Genomic DNA, 14,298 nt, shown 5'->3' with positions numbered 1-14,298 from the left:
GTGGCACGGAGAGCGACACACGCACAAGTTCAACGCCGCACGCCTCACCGCTGATGTCAACACGCACTGTGGGAACATGGAGGACGAGCGCCTCCTCTTGGCGCTAGTGAGGTATTGCAGCTCTGCCTTGTGATGGTAACAGGTAGGGCAACAGTTTTTGCAACTGTAATGGAGGGCAGCGTCTAAAGAAGTAAGTGAGCATCAGTGTCAACACATCGGGCAATTTTCAGTCCATATTATGACACATGTCACTCTGCATGGTTGAATCCTTCAGGGGAAGAGCGCACAGACCCTGTGCTCCATTCTGTGATGATGTCACGAGTGTTTAAAATGCACATTGGTGGTTATTGTGCAGAAAAGAGAGCTTCACTTCACACAGCAATACATGGTTTTATTCCCATGTCTCACATCAGCACCCTATCGGCTTAATTTATAGGCCTTGCAGCATTTCAGCACCACGGAGAGCAGCCAGGTCTGTGTCAGGTCTGCAGGACATGCGCGTAAATGAAAACCTAACTAGATGAGTAAGTGTGAGTGTACTTTACAAATTTACTACACATTTTTTTGCTCTGAGATTCATCAGCTTTGAGTTTCAAACATATATTGACCCAAACTGTGTAGGCTGGGTGCTTATTTGAGTCCACACTGTGCGTATTTTATGGCACAGAATCCAAATCTGGCACCCTGCGTTCCCCCAATTTACTACATTTGCTGTTTGATTTACAGCAGCATTTACAGCAAGTATGTGTCAAATAGCTCATAAATACACTGTGGTCAGCAGATGTCGCTCTTTGTGAATGCTGTCAGCACAACATCCTGTATCCGCATTCTATTTGGCGTTTGGGTTAAACCAAAGCACACCATTACAATCATAACTTGGCCTAAACATTGCCAGTCATGATATTCAAAGGTGTTAATATTCTTATGTTAAAATATATGTATTATTTCGGTCTGGTCATGTGTTAAAGTGCTTCCTTCAGATGTATATATCATGTGAACACGTTAAATTATAATATTAAAAATGCAGGGAAGCTTACTTTTATAGATTTCACCCTCTTCTGGAGTGATTATAATGTTTTTTCTCTGCTTTGGAGCCCAATATTGCAGCTGTTTTAGCTGTATGGATTTAATGCGGTGCTTCAACATCAGTTTTTTTAGAGGCAGAGCAGCGAATGTGACCTGAATGCAGGGCATGACTTAATGGGATGAGACGCAAAACTCATTCAAAACAGTCTCTTGAAGAATCTGAAACGCTTTCGCAGCCTTAGTCATCGCAGCCATATGATTTTTTTCTGGGCCCACCGGACTATATGCGGCTGCATTTTCCACTGTGAATGTATTTGATTCTTTTTTTTTTTTTTTTTTTTTTTTCCTTCGGAGGAGGAATGCCTTGGCTACAGTAAGATGCGATTTTGAGGAGGGACAGTCATGGATTTAGGATTCCGTTTGTTTCATTATAACGTGAGATCACCGCTGATAAAACACCATGGAGTGATTGACGTACAGTAACTGGGTTTTGGGAGAGAGGAGATCGACCCTTTGGTCCATCGGTTGCCTGTATCTCAGTGCTCCAATCCTGCGTTTTTGTTGACGGAGCCCCTTGGCAATCGGCATTATTTTCTCTCCGTCTGTGGCTAGTGGGGGAGGCGGAGAGAGAGCCACGGTGGAAGTCGCCGTTTTAGCGTTATAGCTGCCGACCAGAAATAATGCTTTATTTTTTGGAATGAAACGTGGCTTATGTTTTGCGACCGGACTACCAAACTTGTGGTTCACTGCAGCATTTTGCGTCTTTTCCCTCCGCTGCAGATGATACAGAAAACCATCATAGCGGTACCCCACCACTGCAATTTTTGGGCAAAGATAAGAGTGGCGTCGTCTTGCAGTTAAGGCTACTATGGCAGCATAGGGGGCATCTTCTGGAGGGGAGAATCCGCCGATTCCTTGCTTAGCCTGTCTACAATGCCTTATTATTAGCAGAAAGCAGTGACTGGATCTGAAACCCAGCATCATCCCCGCGGTCCCCCCGTTTCAAAGCTGCTGTTTACCCATTGAAAATCACTCGAAAAAGCAGCGGATCCCGATGGCATGGACACTTATGCAAGGTCTGCCGCGCTGCCGTGCTACTGGAGCCTACTTGCTGTCTCTTCATTCAACCCAGCTCCATCGCCATCGCCCTGCAGCCGAGAGAGCCCTGCCGCAACGCGACCAGCGACCACCGAGCCAAAGCAGGCGGCATGAGGCTTGATTCAGTACATTTATCCATGCTGGTCATCGGGGTCTCATTCGCCTGCTACTCCCCGAGTTTGAATTCCCTGCAGGACCAGGTTTACAAATCCGCCGTGGTGATCGAGGGCAAGGTGCAGTCTACGCCTGTGAACGTCTCCGCGGAGCCGTACCGTGTGAATGTCAAAGTGCTGGATGTTTGGCCCCAAAACAGCGGGGGTCTGGAGCGAGAACAGCTCGTCACCGTGGGGGAATTTGGATCTGAGGCTCCGTGCACCAAAGTGAAGAAGAACCACAAGTACATTTTTTTCATGGACCCCACTGACGAGCCCTTGGTTTTCAAGGCATCGTTTGCGCCTCGGGACACGAGTGTGAAGAACCTAAAAAAGGATGTTGGGAAGATCTTGTGTGAGGACTGCGGTAAGTTAATGTATTGTGGATTACCGGTGAAGTCCAACCCGGAAGAATGAACGGTCTGTTAACAGCCCCCCTGGCTGAGGGGCTTTTGGTAACAGGCACTCTGGTGAATTGTGGTTATTACGGGCACAGCATGGTTTGGAGTCAGTGGGTACCAGATAGGTGCCTAAGGGGCGTCTATGCAGCAATTTTCGACAACTCTCGCAGGCTCCCATAGCCCACATGATCAATCAAACTCTCTTTCTCTCTTTCTCTCTCCCATTCTCTCTCCCCTGAACTGCATCAGACATGCGCCTCGCACTGTTGCTTGTGAGGAATTGCAGTTTGTGTGTATTGAACTATCTGCATCCTGCAAACCCGCATTATACTTTAAACGTTTCGGGCACATTCTCATGCATATTCCACTTCATATGTTTCATGCACATATTTCTGTTTTGCAAAAATTATAGTGGCTTTTTATATGAAGCTCGAGCCCATGCATTTCATGGACCCGGTACAATTTCAGGACCAGGGACAGCGGCCTGTATCACCGGCATCACGTGTGGAAAATCACGCTGCCCTAAGCAAATTGGTTCCTGGGCTATATTTAGGCTCACGCCCTGCTTTAATGCTTTAATACCCCACACTAAGGCGTAGCCTATCGTAGACCAAGTCCTGTGTGTGCACACATGCATCTTCAGTGCAAGCAGGGGGGTAACAGTGTGGTTGTGGTGTAGTCCTAACTTGAATGATGGGGCTGTTGTTGGAAATATCACAATACCAACTTTACCAGCCTACACTTTAGGGTTTTCTCTTTTTTAGATTCATGAGTGGTTCAGGGATGGACTTTGGTCAGTAGATGTCGCCCTTAGGGAGTTATTTTAAAGTCACAGTAGGCATATTGTATATATAATAAGCCATTATTTATTTCTGTTTTAGTATATTGAACTGTATTTATATTATTTCAAAGAACAATGGTTTCTTTTTCTCTCTTAATCTCTCTCTCTGTCTTCCACAAATTAAAATCTAGGCTGCTAATTTTGTTTAGACTATGCAAGTTATTGATTAAGAACAATGCAGCATACAAGGCTGCACACATTCATTGCCTTGCACATGTACATGGATGCACACACACATTAGTGTTTAAAAAGTATGCAGATTTGCTGGAGCCGCTTCTCAACAGCTCAAATGCCACATGTGTCTCTCCTGCTCTTCATCCAGGTAAAATGAGTCTCCACTACTTTAATTATAAAGCAGCATCAGTGTCTGTAACTGGAGCTTAAACACAGTGCTTGTCAGGCATGCACTCCTTTACTTTGGTCTACAACTAATGTCCCATGCTGGTCAGCCTGCAGCACAACTTCAACATGTGAGGCAGCTCGTCCTCCATACTTTGAATGTTTTGAGCCGCTACACGTTTAATTAAAAAAAAAAATCTCTTTTCCTGGCATCGTATGGTACACAAATTTGTACTTCCACTCAAGTGTTGTGGCCTAGAACATGATGTGTGCCCTGTGCCGCCGCCGTCTTAAATCCTCTTAGCCTGTACTCATGAGACACAAATGCTCCCCTCTCTTCTTGATTTTGCCACACTCACTCTGGCTTTTAAACTCATCATCCCATTAGAGAGGTAACACAAAATGGACCTTATTACCTCTCGAGTTCTTTAGACAGCCCAAACATCCCCCGTCAATTCTTCTGCCACTTAGCAAAGCTTGCCAGTGACGTGATCAAACTGGCACAGCCACCTTACTGTATTACCTGAGGGAGTTGCCACGCCCGCTTCCTGGGCCTCTGTAGATCTCTTTTATTTAGTTCAAAGCACCCAGCAACACAGCTGATGTTGCTGTGGTGGGTCATTGTAGTTGAGGGGCTTCTTACTCAGTGTAATAGATCTCATCACTGTGTCTTTACTGACCCGGCCTCCTCCCTAATCGTGTCATTTTAAACAGCCTTTCATACAGACAGATAAACAGTCAGTCCCTTGACATCTTGTCCCGCTGAGCTCCCTCCTCCATTCAGCAGGGACTCAAGATCAACAATGTTCTGTTGACTGCTTCTTTCCCTCCTATTAAGTCCCCTAACACCGAATCAGCACATCCACATTTTAGGCAGTTACATCTTGGCCTTGAACCTTGAACTGCTGCATAAGCAGCTTTGTCTGGGCCCAAATATTGCCTCCAGGCCTGCTCAGCACACATCTCAAACTTGCCTCGAATCCCTCCCGTGGAGAGGCACACAAGCTCCCAAGTGTATGAGCAAGGGGACTGAATGTACATACTGTACAGCTCTCAAAGTGATGCAGTTGTTGTCTTCCTGCTGCCGGAAAAACAGGCTACCTACAGTGCTTGCCACCTGCACCCCTTCCTCAGGACTCAGTTGGGAGTGCTCGGTTCCTGCCAAAAAGAAACCCCCAAGAAACACTGTTGTTTTGATATAGATTACAACCAACATATGCAAACTCAGGCTCATGCTAAGCTATCAAATCTGTCTTCTCATGCTGGCTGCCAGTATCTCAAGCAGGTCATGTTGTATCTGAGTGGAACTGCAACATTGTCTCAGACATTATTGGAAAGAAACAAGAGAGACTGTAAACACCTCAGTCAAGATGTAGTGTGTCTTAACACATGGCAGCAAGTATTTCCTGGAAGTCCAGTGCTGCTTTGTGACAAATCAATGATGACAACAAAACATCATCACCCTTAAAAGAAAATGTGCACACATTTAATCCAGGCACATGCATATTTAGCATATTTGTTTGAGAGAATAAGGCAGTTTACACGCAGTAGACCATATGCTGTATGATTGCAGGCACCTGAGATGACATTACAAGGCCCTATGACCTATTTCTCAGTGCACACTTTGTATTCCCCCCCTTTTTACCTTGTTAAGTAGATGTTAGCAGGCTTGGTGTGGAAGTACTGAACCAGGGGCCAGCCAGTTAGCATATCATTATTATCTTCTATTACCAAACAATGTTGATCATGTGCTGTTATATACTGTTTTTTATCTACACAGAGTGTAAGATGAGTTGACAGTAAAGAAAATAACATCTACCTTAGTGAGAGTGGATATGTACTAATATGGAACACAGCAGAAGTGTGGGACTCAAGTCACATGACTTGACTCCAGTCAGACTCGATTCACAAATGTGAGGACTTAATGCTATCTTGACAAACACTAATTAAAGACTCCACGTTACTCGGACCTAGTATTCATGACCTGTGACTTGACATAGACTTGAGACAGATGACTCGAAAGGACCTGAATTTTTTTTAAATTAAATATTAATAGTTTTTTAGATTCTGAGTTGTGTTTTTGAAACATGATTAAGTGATTTTTACTGCAGTGCATGCAAACCTGGCAACCTACTAGGCCACTACAAAAGCCACAAAGAAAGGTTCGTGAATGTGTCATTTTAGCTAACTTATTAGCTTATTGGCTAAATGTTAGCTAGTAAGCTAGCTACAAAGCTAACATTTGACCAGATCATCAGAATTTTATGCGACTTGACTTGTGACTTGGCATTTCCTGAGCAATGACTTGACTTGTCTTGCTTGATTCTAACCACAGTAACTTGAGACATGAAGGTTAAGACTTGAGACTTGCACATAGGTGACTTCCTCCCACCTCTGGAACTGAGTCTGACATTGCTGTGTGTTGAACTGTGATTTCAAGCGTGGCACATCTGCGTCCATAGCTTTTCTTATTTAGCACAACAATAGTGTTTCTGTCCCTCATGGCTCAGTCTAAATCAGAAGTCTGTGTAATGAAACAAACGTGATAGGTGAGGTCCCTTGCTTTTTGTCTATCCATACGCCTCATGGAGGAGACCTACATCATTTGCATTTTGTGTGTGCATGCGTGTGGGCGTGTGCAGACTGGTGGGAGCATTGTGTCAGTAAAAATCGGTGCAACACTTATGCACAGAAAAAAGGTCATCTGAGTTGAGGAGTAACACATCGCCCTAAAACCGCCTTCATACCTCTCGCTCTTGTGAATTTATTAATTGCTCATTAAGCCCGTTTATTTCTCTGAGGTACATGTAACAGTGTTGTTGTGAGTGCACACACTAACACTAATCTGTCACCATGAAGTTGTACTGTATGCAGGCCGCAGCTGCTGCATTGAGGTGGTAGACAGGCAGAATTTTGCCCCGAGCTATGCATCTTTCTGTGAATTGAGAGACTTCCTTAGAAGAGCTAGACATAGAACATGAATGACAACCGCTGATGGCTACTGGATTCTGCTGTTACGCCACAACTCTACCTGGAAGCAGTGAGAATCAACAAGCGTCCACAGGCTGGTCATTACACCCTAATAGCGCACTCAAGGGCAATGTAGCAAACAGTTGTTGATTGTGACAAAGGTGCTCATTTACTGTATTTCACCACCAAGATTACTGTCGTGTACAGGATGTGTGTTTGTTTAGATAAGAATGATTGAAGTGTTTTCAACTGTCAATGGCGTAGTGTCTCCAGCCCGGGGCAGAGGCACAGACTAATGAGATTGACCAGCAGGAAGCATGGATTTGTTTCGACTGTATGTTTGTGGGGATTGTTTTCTATGTTCACTGGGTCATTTGTGTAGACTTTCTGCCCTGCTGAATCTCCGCTTGGCTACTCTACTCTGACAAGACAGCTTGATGTATATTTATAAGATGTATGAAAAAAGGGCATGGCCATTTTCAGTAATTGGCCACTCATTTTCTTGTCCTATTAGGCACTTTCTCACAATCACTCAGACTTTTACTCCACATTTCCAAAGACAGAATTTTACAAGCTATTATTATGACGGCGCGAGCATGGTCTCTATCTTTTGTGTCGACAAATGTCACAATCCTGCAGCGACAGAGCCGTTTTCATGGTAGAATTGAGGTGTACCGATTCAGGGTCGTGGTTGATACCTGTTTGCAGAGCACAGATTTGTGTGTGTGGTAGTAGTATTGTGTGAGCCAACACTTTGTCTCGTCCACTACAGTGTCAGTTGATTCATTGGATCTGTGAAGCATTGTGAAGCTCTTAAGAGTGATGCATGTTTGCTGAGGTTAGATGACTAATGCAGGAGTGAGGATTTAAATTCCTGTTGTGCTCCAACTTTGGTCTTCTCAGCATTTACTTTGAAGCACTGTACATTCAGCAGTCCTCTCAGATTGCATCAGACTAAGCTTCATCATCCACCCAAAATTCCAGTGGAGTTTAACTCCATATAGTATAATGGTTGGTCTTAATATTTCATCCTCAAATTAGTTGTACTAAATACTATAGCATACAGTAATTGCTTTAGCATGTGTTCTACTGTGTGATTTTTCCTACTGTTTTTTGTATGTCACCAAATGCATAATGCTATATAGTCCCATTGTGCTCAGCCATGTTTGCAGCATCTACTGCTGCTTTATAGCTTGAACTAATACAGCCCTACAATAATCAGGGTAAAGACATGGTGTGTGTTAAAAGGATCTAGTCTACTGTAGAGCTATGCATCTAGTTAAGCTGTTTTTCACTGTCAGAACACACTAACCAAAATGTTTTGCTGGCATTGCCCAGCATCAATTCATTTCTACCCTTTCATGCAAAAGTACCATCGGTAGCTCAGAGTAGTTCCTACTGAAGTGTTTACTAAAAAATATTATTTTGTCAGAAATGTATGTTACTCTGTTCTGTTTACCCACACTCGATTTTGGAATTGTACTTGCAAAGCCATGCCTTACGTCAAACAAGTAGCTTATAACAATATGCTGATGAATGTTGCATGCTCACCTCATTTGTTTGATGTCACTGTATTTTTTAAAACAGTAAATGGCATCTTTGTAATATAAAAGTGAGAGCAAATAAAAAATGTAAATTGTTTTAAAACATAGATAAAAATAGTACTGTTAAAGAGCTTTGGTCCAGGCTAACCTGTGGGTCTTCAGTTACAAGCCGTCTTAGCATTGTGCTAGCAAATAGCCAAAATACCAAAGCAAAGTTCCACAACTGCAGGGTGAGTGTTAGATTTAGAAATATAATTAGCATGAATATAACTTAGTACTAGAGGGTTTATATTTATTTTAATAGGTCTTTTTTGGTGGCACAGTGGTGCAGTGGTTAGCATTGTTGCCTCACAGCAAGAGGGTCCCCGGTTCAAACCCAGGGTGGGGGGGTTTGAACCCTGGGATGGGGGAGCCCCTCTGTGCGGAGTTTGCATGTTCTCCCAGTGTCATTGTGGGTTTTCTCTGGGTACTCCAGCTTCCTCCCACAGTCCAAATACATGCAGGTTAAGTGGTGACTCTAAATTGGCCTTAGGTGTGAATGTGAGTGTGAATGGTTGTTTGTCTCTATAGGCCCGTTTCTACCGCAGGAACTTCTGGGCCGTTGGTGTGTGTCTCCACTACAGGAACCACCACCGAAGGACAGTTCCGGAACTTTTACAGGGGCTAAACAAGTCCCTGCCTCGGAGTAGGTACTCAGAACAGCCCTGAAAAACTCCTGGCTGGGGCTTGGGGTTTACTTGGTGCTGATTGGATATACTCAAGGTGGGATGTGACGTCAACAGAAAGCGACAAAATAGCCGCCATTTTTAAGACTCAGCAGACGAGGAGTCGCATTTTTAAAAGGAGTCGTAAGAAGAAAAGCAAGCTTTGTTTGTTTCTTTGCCGCGTCGCCCCGGTAAAAATGGTTGCGCAACGATTATGTCCCATCCAGAGCCCGGTAACTTTACAGGAACCTTCCTCCTACTCCGCCCTCTCAGTGGAGACACAGCGGTTGAGAGGGCCAAGCGAGAGGATGTTCCTGTAAAGTTCCTGCCCCCCAAATAGTACCAGGAACTTCTTCAGTGGAAACGGGCCTTATGAGTGAGCCCTGTGATAGTCTGGTGACCTGTCCAGGGTGTACCCCGCCTCTCGCCGAGTGTCAACTGGGATAGGCTCCAGCCCCTGCGTGACCCCCTGACAGGATAAGCGGTTATGGAAAATGAATGAATGCATGTTATACTTCTTTGTCTTCCTAACCTTAACCAGTGATTCATTTCCACTGCATCCTTTGGCTAAACCTGACTCTCCTCCACTCATTTGTAGTACCAGGTGCTTTTCTCTGTTTTGTTTTCTACTGCAGATACTACCTGGTCAGTGTAGGCAGGACTCTTAGGTGACCTTCTTAGCAACGCCATGTGAAACTACCATGACATCATCTCAACACAGCGCAGTACACATTACAGGGTTGTCTGCCCTGCAACAGTCTGGCGACATAAACTTTGTTTAGCTATGTGTGAGCAAATGGTTGCCTTATACATCCAGCTAACACGCGGTAGTATCAGCATTTGTTTAAAGTCGTATTTCTATCCATTTGAATTTAAGTCCAATATTTGATCTCCTTGTTTGTTTGTTTTGGTCTCTACCCAATCTCAGAATGTATCCGCTTTCATATCATGACGATAAAGCCTCTGGGCATCAACGCCCAATATTTCAGGGCTTCCAGTGTAGCCAGTGGATATCTGGGTCAAGACTTCCTCTTTTGTGCGCCGGTCATTGTTTGCAGTTTGTTAGAATCTTCAGACAGGTGCATTTCGGTGATGTGTTCCACCTCTTTTATTCTCCACATGGACAGTTTACCTGCATGCAACCAAAGCCTGCTCAAACTTGATTGGTCAATGCTACATGGACGACGAACAAACTACAAACCAAAACCAGAACTCTTCTGATACCAAAATCTCGTGTCATTGCCTACAGATTCTGCATACATATGCAAATATATGTTTATAGAGATTAGTCTCTACCAAGTGCTGCAAAAAATACAGCGTTTGGGTTTTTAGCTCGTTTGCTCTTCAGTAGTTATGTGCTAACTTTGTCTGTCTCCCGTTTGCTGCTGGGCAGGTGGAGTACATTGAGTGTGTTGAACCTTTTGCAGTAAGAACGTCTACGTCTACTGTTTGACTTGTCACACCAAGACAAGCACAGGTGTAACAGGTAGCATTGATTGCCCTGAGCTAAATGTAATGCAGACATTATTAAGGTAGTTGTGCAAAATGTCTACCTCAAGAAGAACTCTGATGAATATATACAAAATGTGATAACATTACACACGAGATCATGAGCATAGGAGGGTGATGAGGATCCATAATTATCCTGCCAAATGCTCATATTTAAGTTAGAAATTTGAGATTCATCAGTGTGTTTTTGGGGTGTGGAAAAAGCACTTAAATTTGATTATACTCAGTTTTATTTCCCTTTCATTCTTATTTCAACATAAGTTATGTTGCTCCAAAGTTCATATTGAGCTAATGGAATCCTAAGAACAGGAGCTGTTTGAGATTTGTGGAGATTTTCAGGATTACACTCCTAAAAGACTTACAAAAATGAGAAAGTGAGAACAAAGTAGTGTTTTGACAGACTACAGTAAGGCAAAAACCTCGGATTATACTGTACATACTCTTATCACAACAAAAGCTCCACATCTGATGAAAAATGACTCCGTTTGATGAGCCACAGTGCTGTTTGCTTGTGAAAGCTCTGGACATGACACAAAACTCAGTTGTTATCACTTCCTAATTCTGCTCTAATGTGCCTCACCACAGAGCTGAAGCACTACCAGCCTTTATGAGTGGTTTAACATGAGTTTAGTTCTACATGAGTGGTTTAACCACTCTACTGTGACAGATATTTTCCACAGTTTTGAATGTCTGTTAAACATGCCCTTTGATTTCACACACACCAAAGCAATGCTTTGGATGATTATAAATTTCCATGCTGTAATACAGAATTATGTCTGGGCTCATGGAGAATAATGGGCTTACTCTAAGTTCAGCTGGATAAGAACTATGAGAACAAGTCTGCAGTGCCATGCAGTTTAAGGCTTGTAATGTTTTTAATCAAATTAATCATATGCTCCACAGAACTGCAAACGGCTTCAGTGAAATTTTCAAAGAATTTAAAATATTTGTTAGATGTTGAGACTTGGGCAGTAACAGCCAGCAAAAGGTCATGCCAGCAGAAGTGTTAAGAAGGGGGTGGATATGGCAAATATGCACTGTGCTTTTAAAATACGTTTTATCTCCTTATTGTGTTGTATTAATAATCAATAATAATAATTTTTCTGTCTATGTCAGGCTGATAATATATAGTTTTGTTCTATTTTTAAGGTTATTCTGAGGGTATGAGAAATAAAGCAAAGAAGGAAATATATGATGCATCTGCTAGTTGGACTGCTGCGGCTCTTCCTACCAACTCTTCTCAACGTGCATTACTTTAGAAAAAACCCACACTATTCTCTGTATTATTACAGAAACATTTGTGTTTTTTTATAACACCTCGTTTCTAACATCACTGGTATTATCTAGAGTCCTGCTGCAACGCTGCAGCTTGCAAACAGCTGGCGGAAATCCGCCATCAGACAGAGGCGCAGGATTGGGTCGGCTGCTGGTGGTGTGAATGCAGATTAGTCTTACAGTTAGTACATAATGTCACAACCAATAATCTCCATTAATCTCTGGCTTGAATTTATAAAATGGAATAAAGCTGCTTTTGGAGCAGCAAAACTATTTAGAACAGAATTTCACTATTTTCAGAGAGGACACATAAATTCATGTCTGACGGGTTCGGTGGTAGAAATGCATTTGCTTTTCTCTTATGCTGTCACTATTAAGCCATGTGATCATTTGGTATTTGTGTGCGATTTCACAGCTACATCCACAACACAGTCGCCAGGAGAAAGCGTTGGTATTGTATGTTTCTGCAACCACAGACACGTTACATTTGTATGTTTTATATGCAGCGTAACAACATGTATATGAGCTGCCATCAGGAGGTGTGAGGGATGGTGGATGGTGCGACACCTCGACAAGATGGCTGCCAAGCAAAAGATCACCGTTCAAGACCAACAACTAACAAAACTGCTTGTTGTTTAGCGAGACATCAGCGCCATTGCCAGCGGTGACTGTGGCACCAAAAGGGAGTGTTTTAAGCTATAACACGTTTTTTGTGCCTGAACATAACCACGTTAACCCTAGCGCTGTTGAAACATAAAGAAACGCAAAATTTCAACATATCTGCTATATATGAAATGTACACATGTAACATATCTGTGGTTTGCAGAAACACACAATGCCAACGTTGCAGACATACACTCGAACTGAATGAAGTATATGCCTTACATCAAAGTAATGAACAGTGGGCCTGTAGCTGGACAGCAGTCAGTGGCTCTTTTTATGTTCACTTTAAGAGATGACCTTGATATGACTATATGAGCACTTTCATGAAGACGGGGGTCATGTAAACATCTTAAAGCAATTATACCACCAGGATCTTAGTTATTTGTAAAATGATTATTGTGGAGTTTAGATTCGTTATTGGATGGTTGTTTGGTCTTTTGATTCCTGCTATGTGTTAGCCTTTCCATCACAGGTGTCGCAAGTTGCATCGATTGCTAAATAACTTGAGGTGGATATGATATTTGTAGAGTATCGGGAGCATCAAACTGTATTTGAATCTAGCATGCAATCCTTAATGCTCATCATCAAATAAAATGTAGTCAAGGTTACAAGTGAACTTGCAATCGGAATAAAATAACACTGTAATGATTGATATTTTTGTAGTTGCAGAACTGAAATGACTGAATTCTTAACCCCTAATATAATTAGTTAATTTAACTATGTCCCTTTTGTATTACTGTAGGTTACTGTGACTGCCCAGCAGCAAGCAGTGGTAACAACTTTACTAGCTACAACTGTAATCTGAGACGACAAAGAATAATTTACAGTAAATTTCCTACTAAACAGAACAGCAGTCTAAAAAAAAGAAAGAAAAAAAACATTACAGTATTTTGGCTTTAGCCTCTGTGACCACATCATACACTCTGCATCTCTGCTTCTCCAACAATTAGGACTCTGGATTTTTCAACCCACTGAAGAATGTTGCCTTCACCACAATGAGGCAGTATATGATCAGGATCAGGAAGCAGGAGAAACACCGAAAAGTTGAAAGGGATGAGTCCGTTGGGAATGTCACAGCAGTTGTTAGACTCCCTGCCCCTGCGGCTGGAGCTGTGTCAAAAAACACTCAAAAGCCCACAGTCACTGCGCAGCCTGTGAGATATGTACAGGATAACAACTGTGAAAGTCACTGCTATTTGGATTTTACTTTGTTCACAAAAGGAAGCCATCTTTCTTTGCTGGTAATACTGTAGTCAGCTAGAAGCCAATGTGTTCTTTTGACTAAACTAACCGTAATGGTTTCCCTCAGGGAGAAGTCATCATGTACAGTGTTGGACCGAGGTCAGAAAGATGACCATTAATAACTCTGAGGAGTCGTGTATATAAAAAACATACATAGCTGCCCCCAGAGCTGGATATTACCCCAAAAAATAAAGTAACTTTTAAAAACAGTGTCCTGACACTGTTTCTCTCCTTTTTTAATCCATATTAACACTGAAAAATATAAGGAATGTGCCAATATTAAAATATCACTACAGGCGAATCACAAAAAATATAAGCACAAACCAGCTTGATGATACGGCCTATTCATTTTCCCACCTGATACCACTGTTTAATGTGTTTATATTGGCCCACCCTTTACGTCTTGTATCCTACCGCTTTGTGAAGGCAGTTTAAGTTTACCCTGCCTTTTGAATCATTCAGTAATTTGCAGCTATCTTGGGCTGCAATACTCTTCCTTCACAGGCTGCAGCCAGTGCATGTAATTAAATATTT

General features: G+C 42.6%; 1 protein-coding gene across 5 annotated transcripts in view; it reads left to right on the top strand.

Annotated features, from left to right (window-relative positions):
• The first annotated feature begins 1,412 nt into the window (after positions 1 to 1,412).
• The window catches only part of LOC126387931 (pro-neuregulin-2, membrane-bound isoform-like), an 88,562-nt gene continuing 75,676 nt past the window's right edge, over positions 1,413 to 14,298 (top strand). For 4 of the 5 annotated variants that reach the window (XM_050040733.1, XM_050040731.1, XM_050040732.1 and 1 more), the window contains exon 1: positions 1,413 to 2,643. In XM_050040733.1, coding sequence (XP_049896690.1) covers positions 2,235 to 2,643 — 409 coding nt within the window. In that variant the 5' untranslated portion in view covers positions 1,413 to 2,234. The remainder of the gene's footprint in view (positions 2,644 to 14,298) is intronic. The other variant, XM_050040730.1, reaches the window with a different exon arrangement.

Source organism: Epinephelus moara, chromosome 3 (assembly GCF_006386435.1).
Source record: "Epinephelus moara isolate mb chromosome 3, YSFRI_EMoa_1.0, whole genome shotgun sequence".
NCBI classification, from domain to species: domain Eukaryota; kingdom Metazoa; phylum Chordata; class Actinopteri; order Perciformes; family Serranidae; genus Epinephelus; species Epinephelus moara.
Note: the sequence above shows the minus strand (reverse complement) of the source record. Positions and strands in the feature narration are given on the sequence as shown.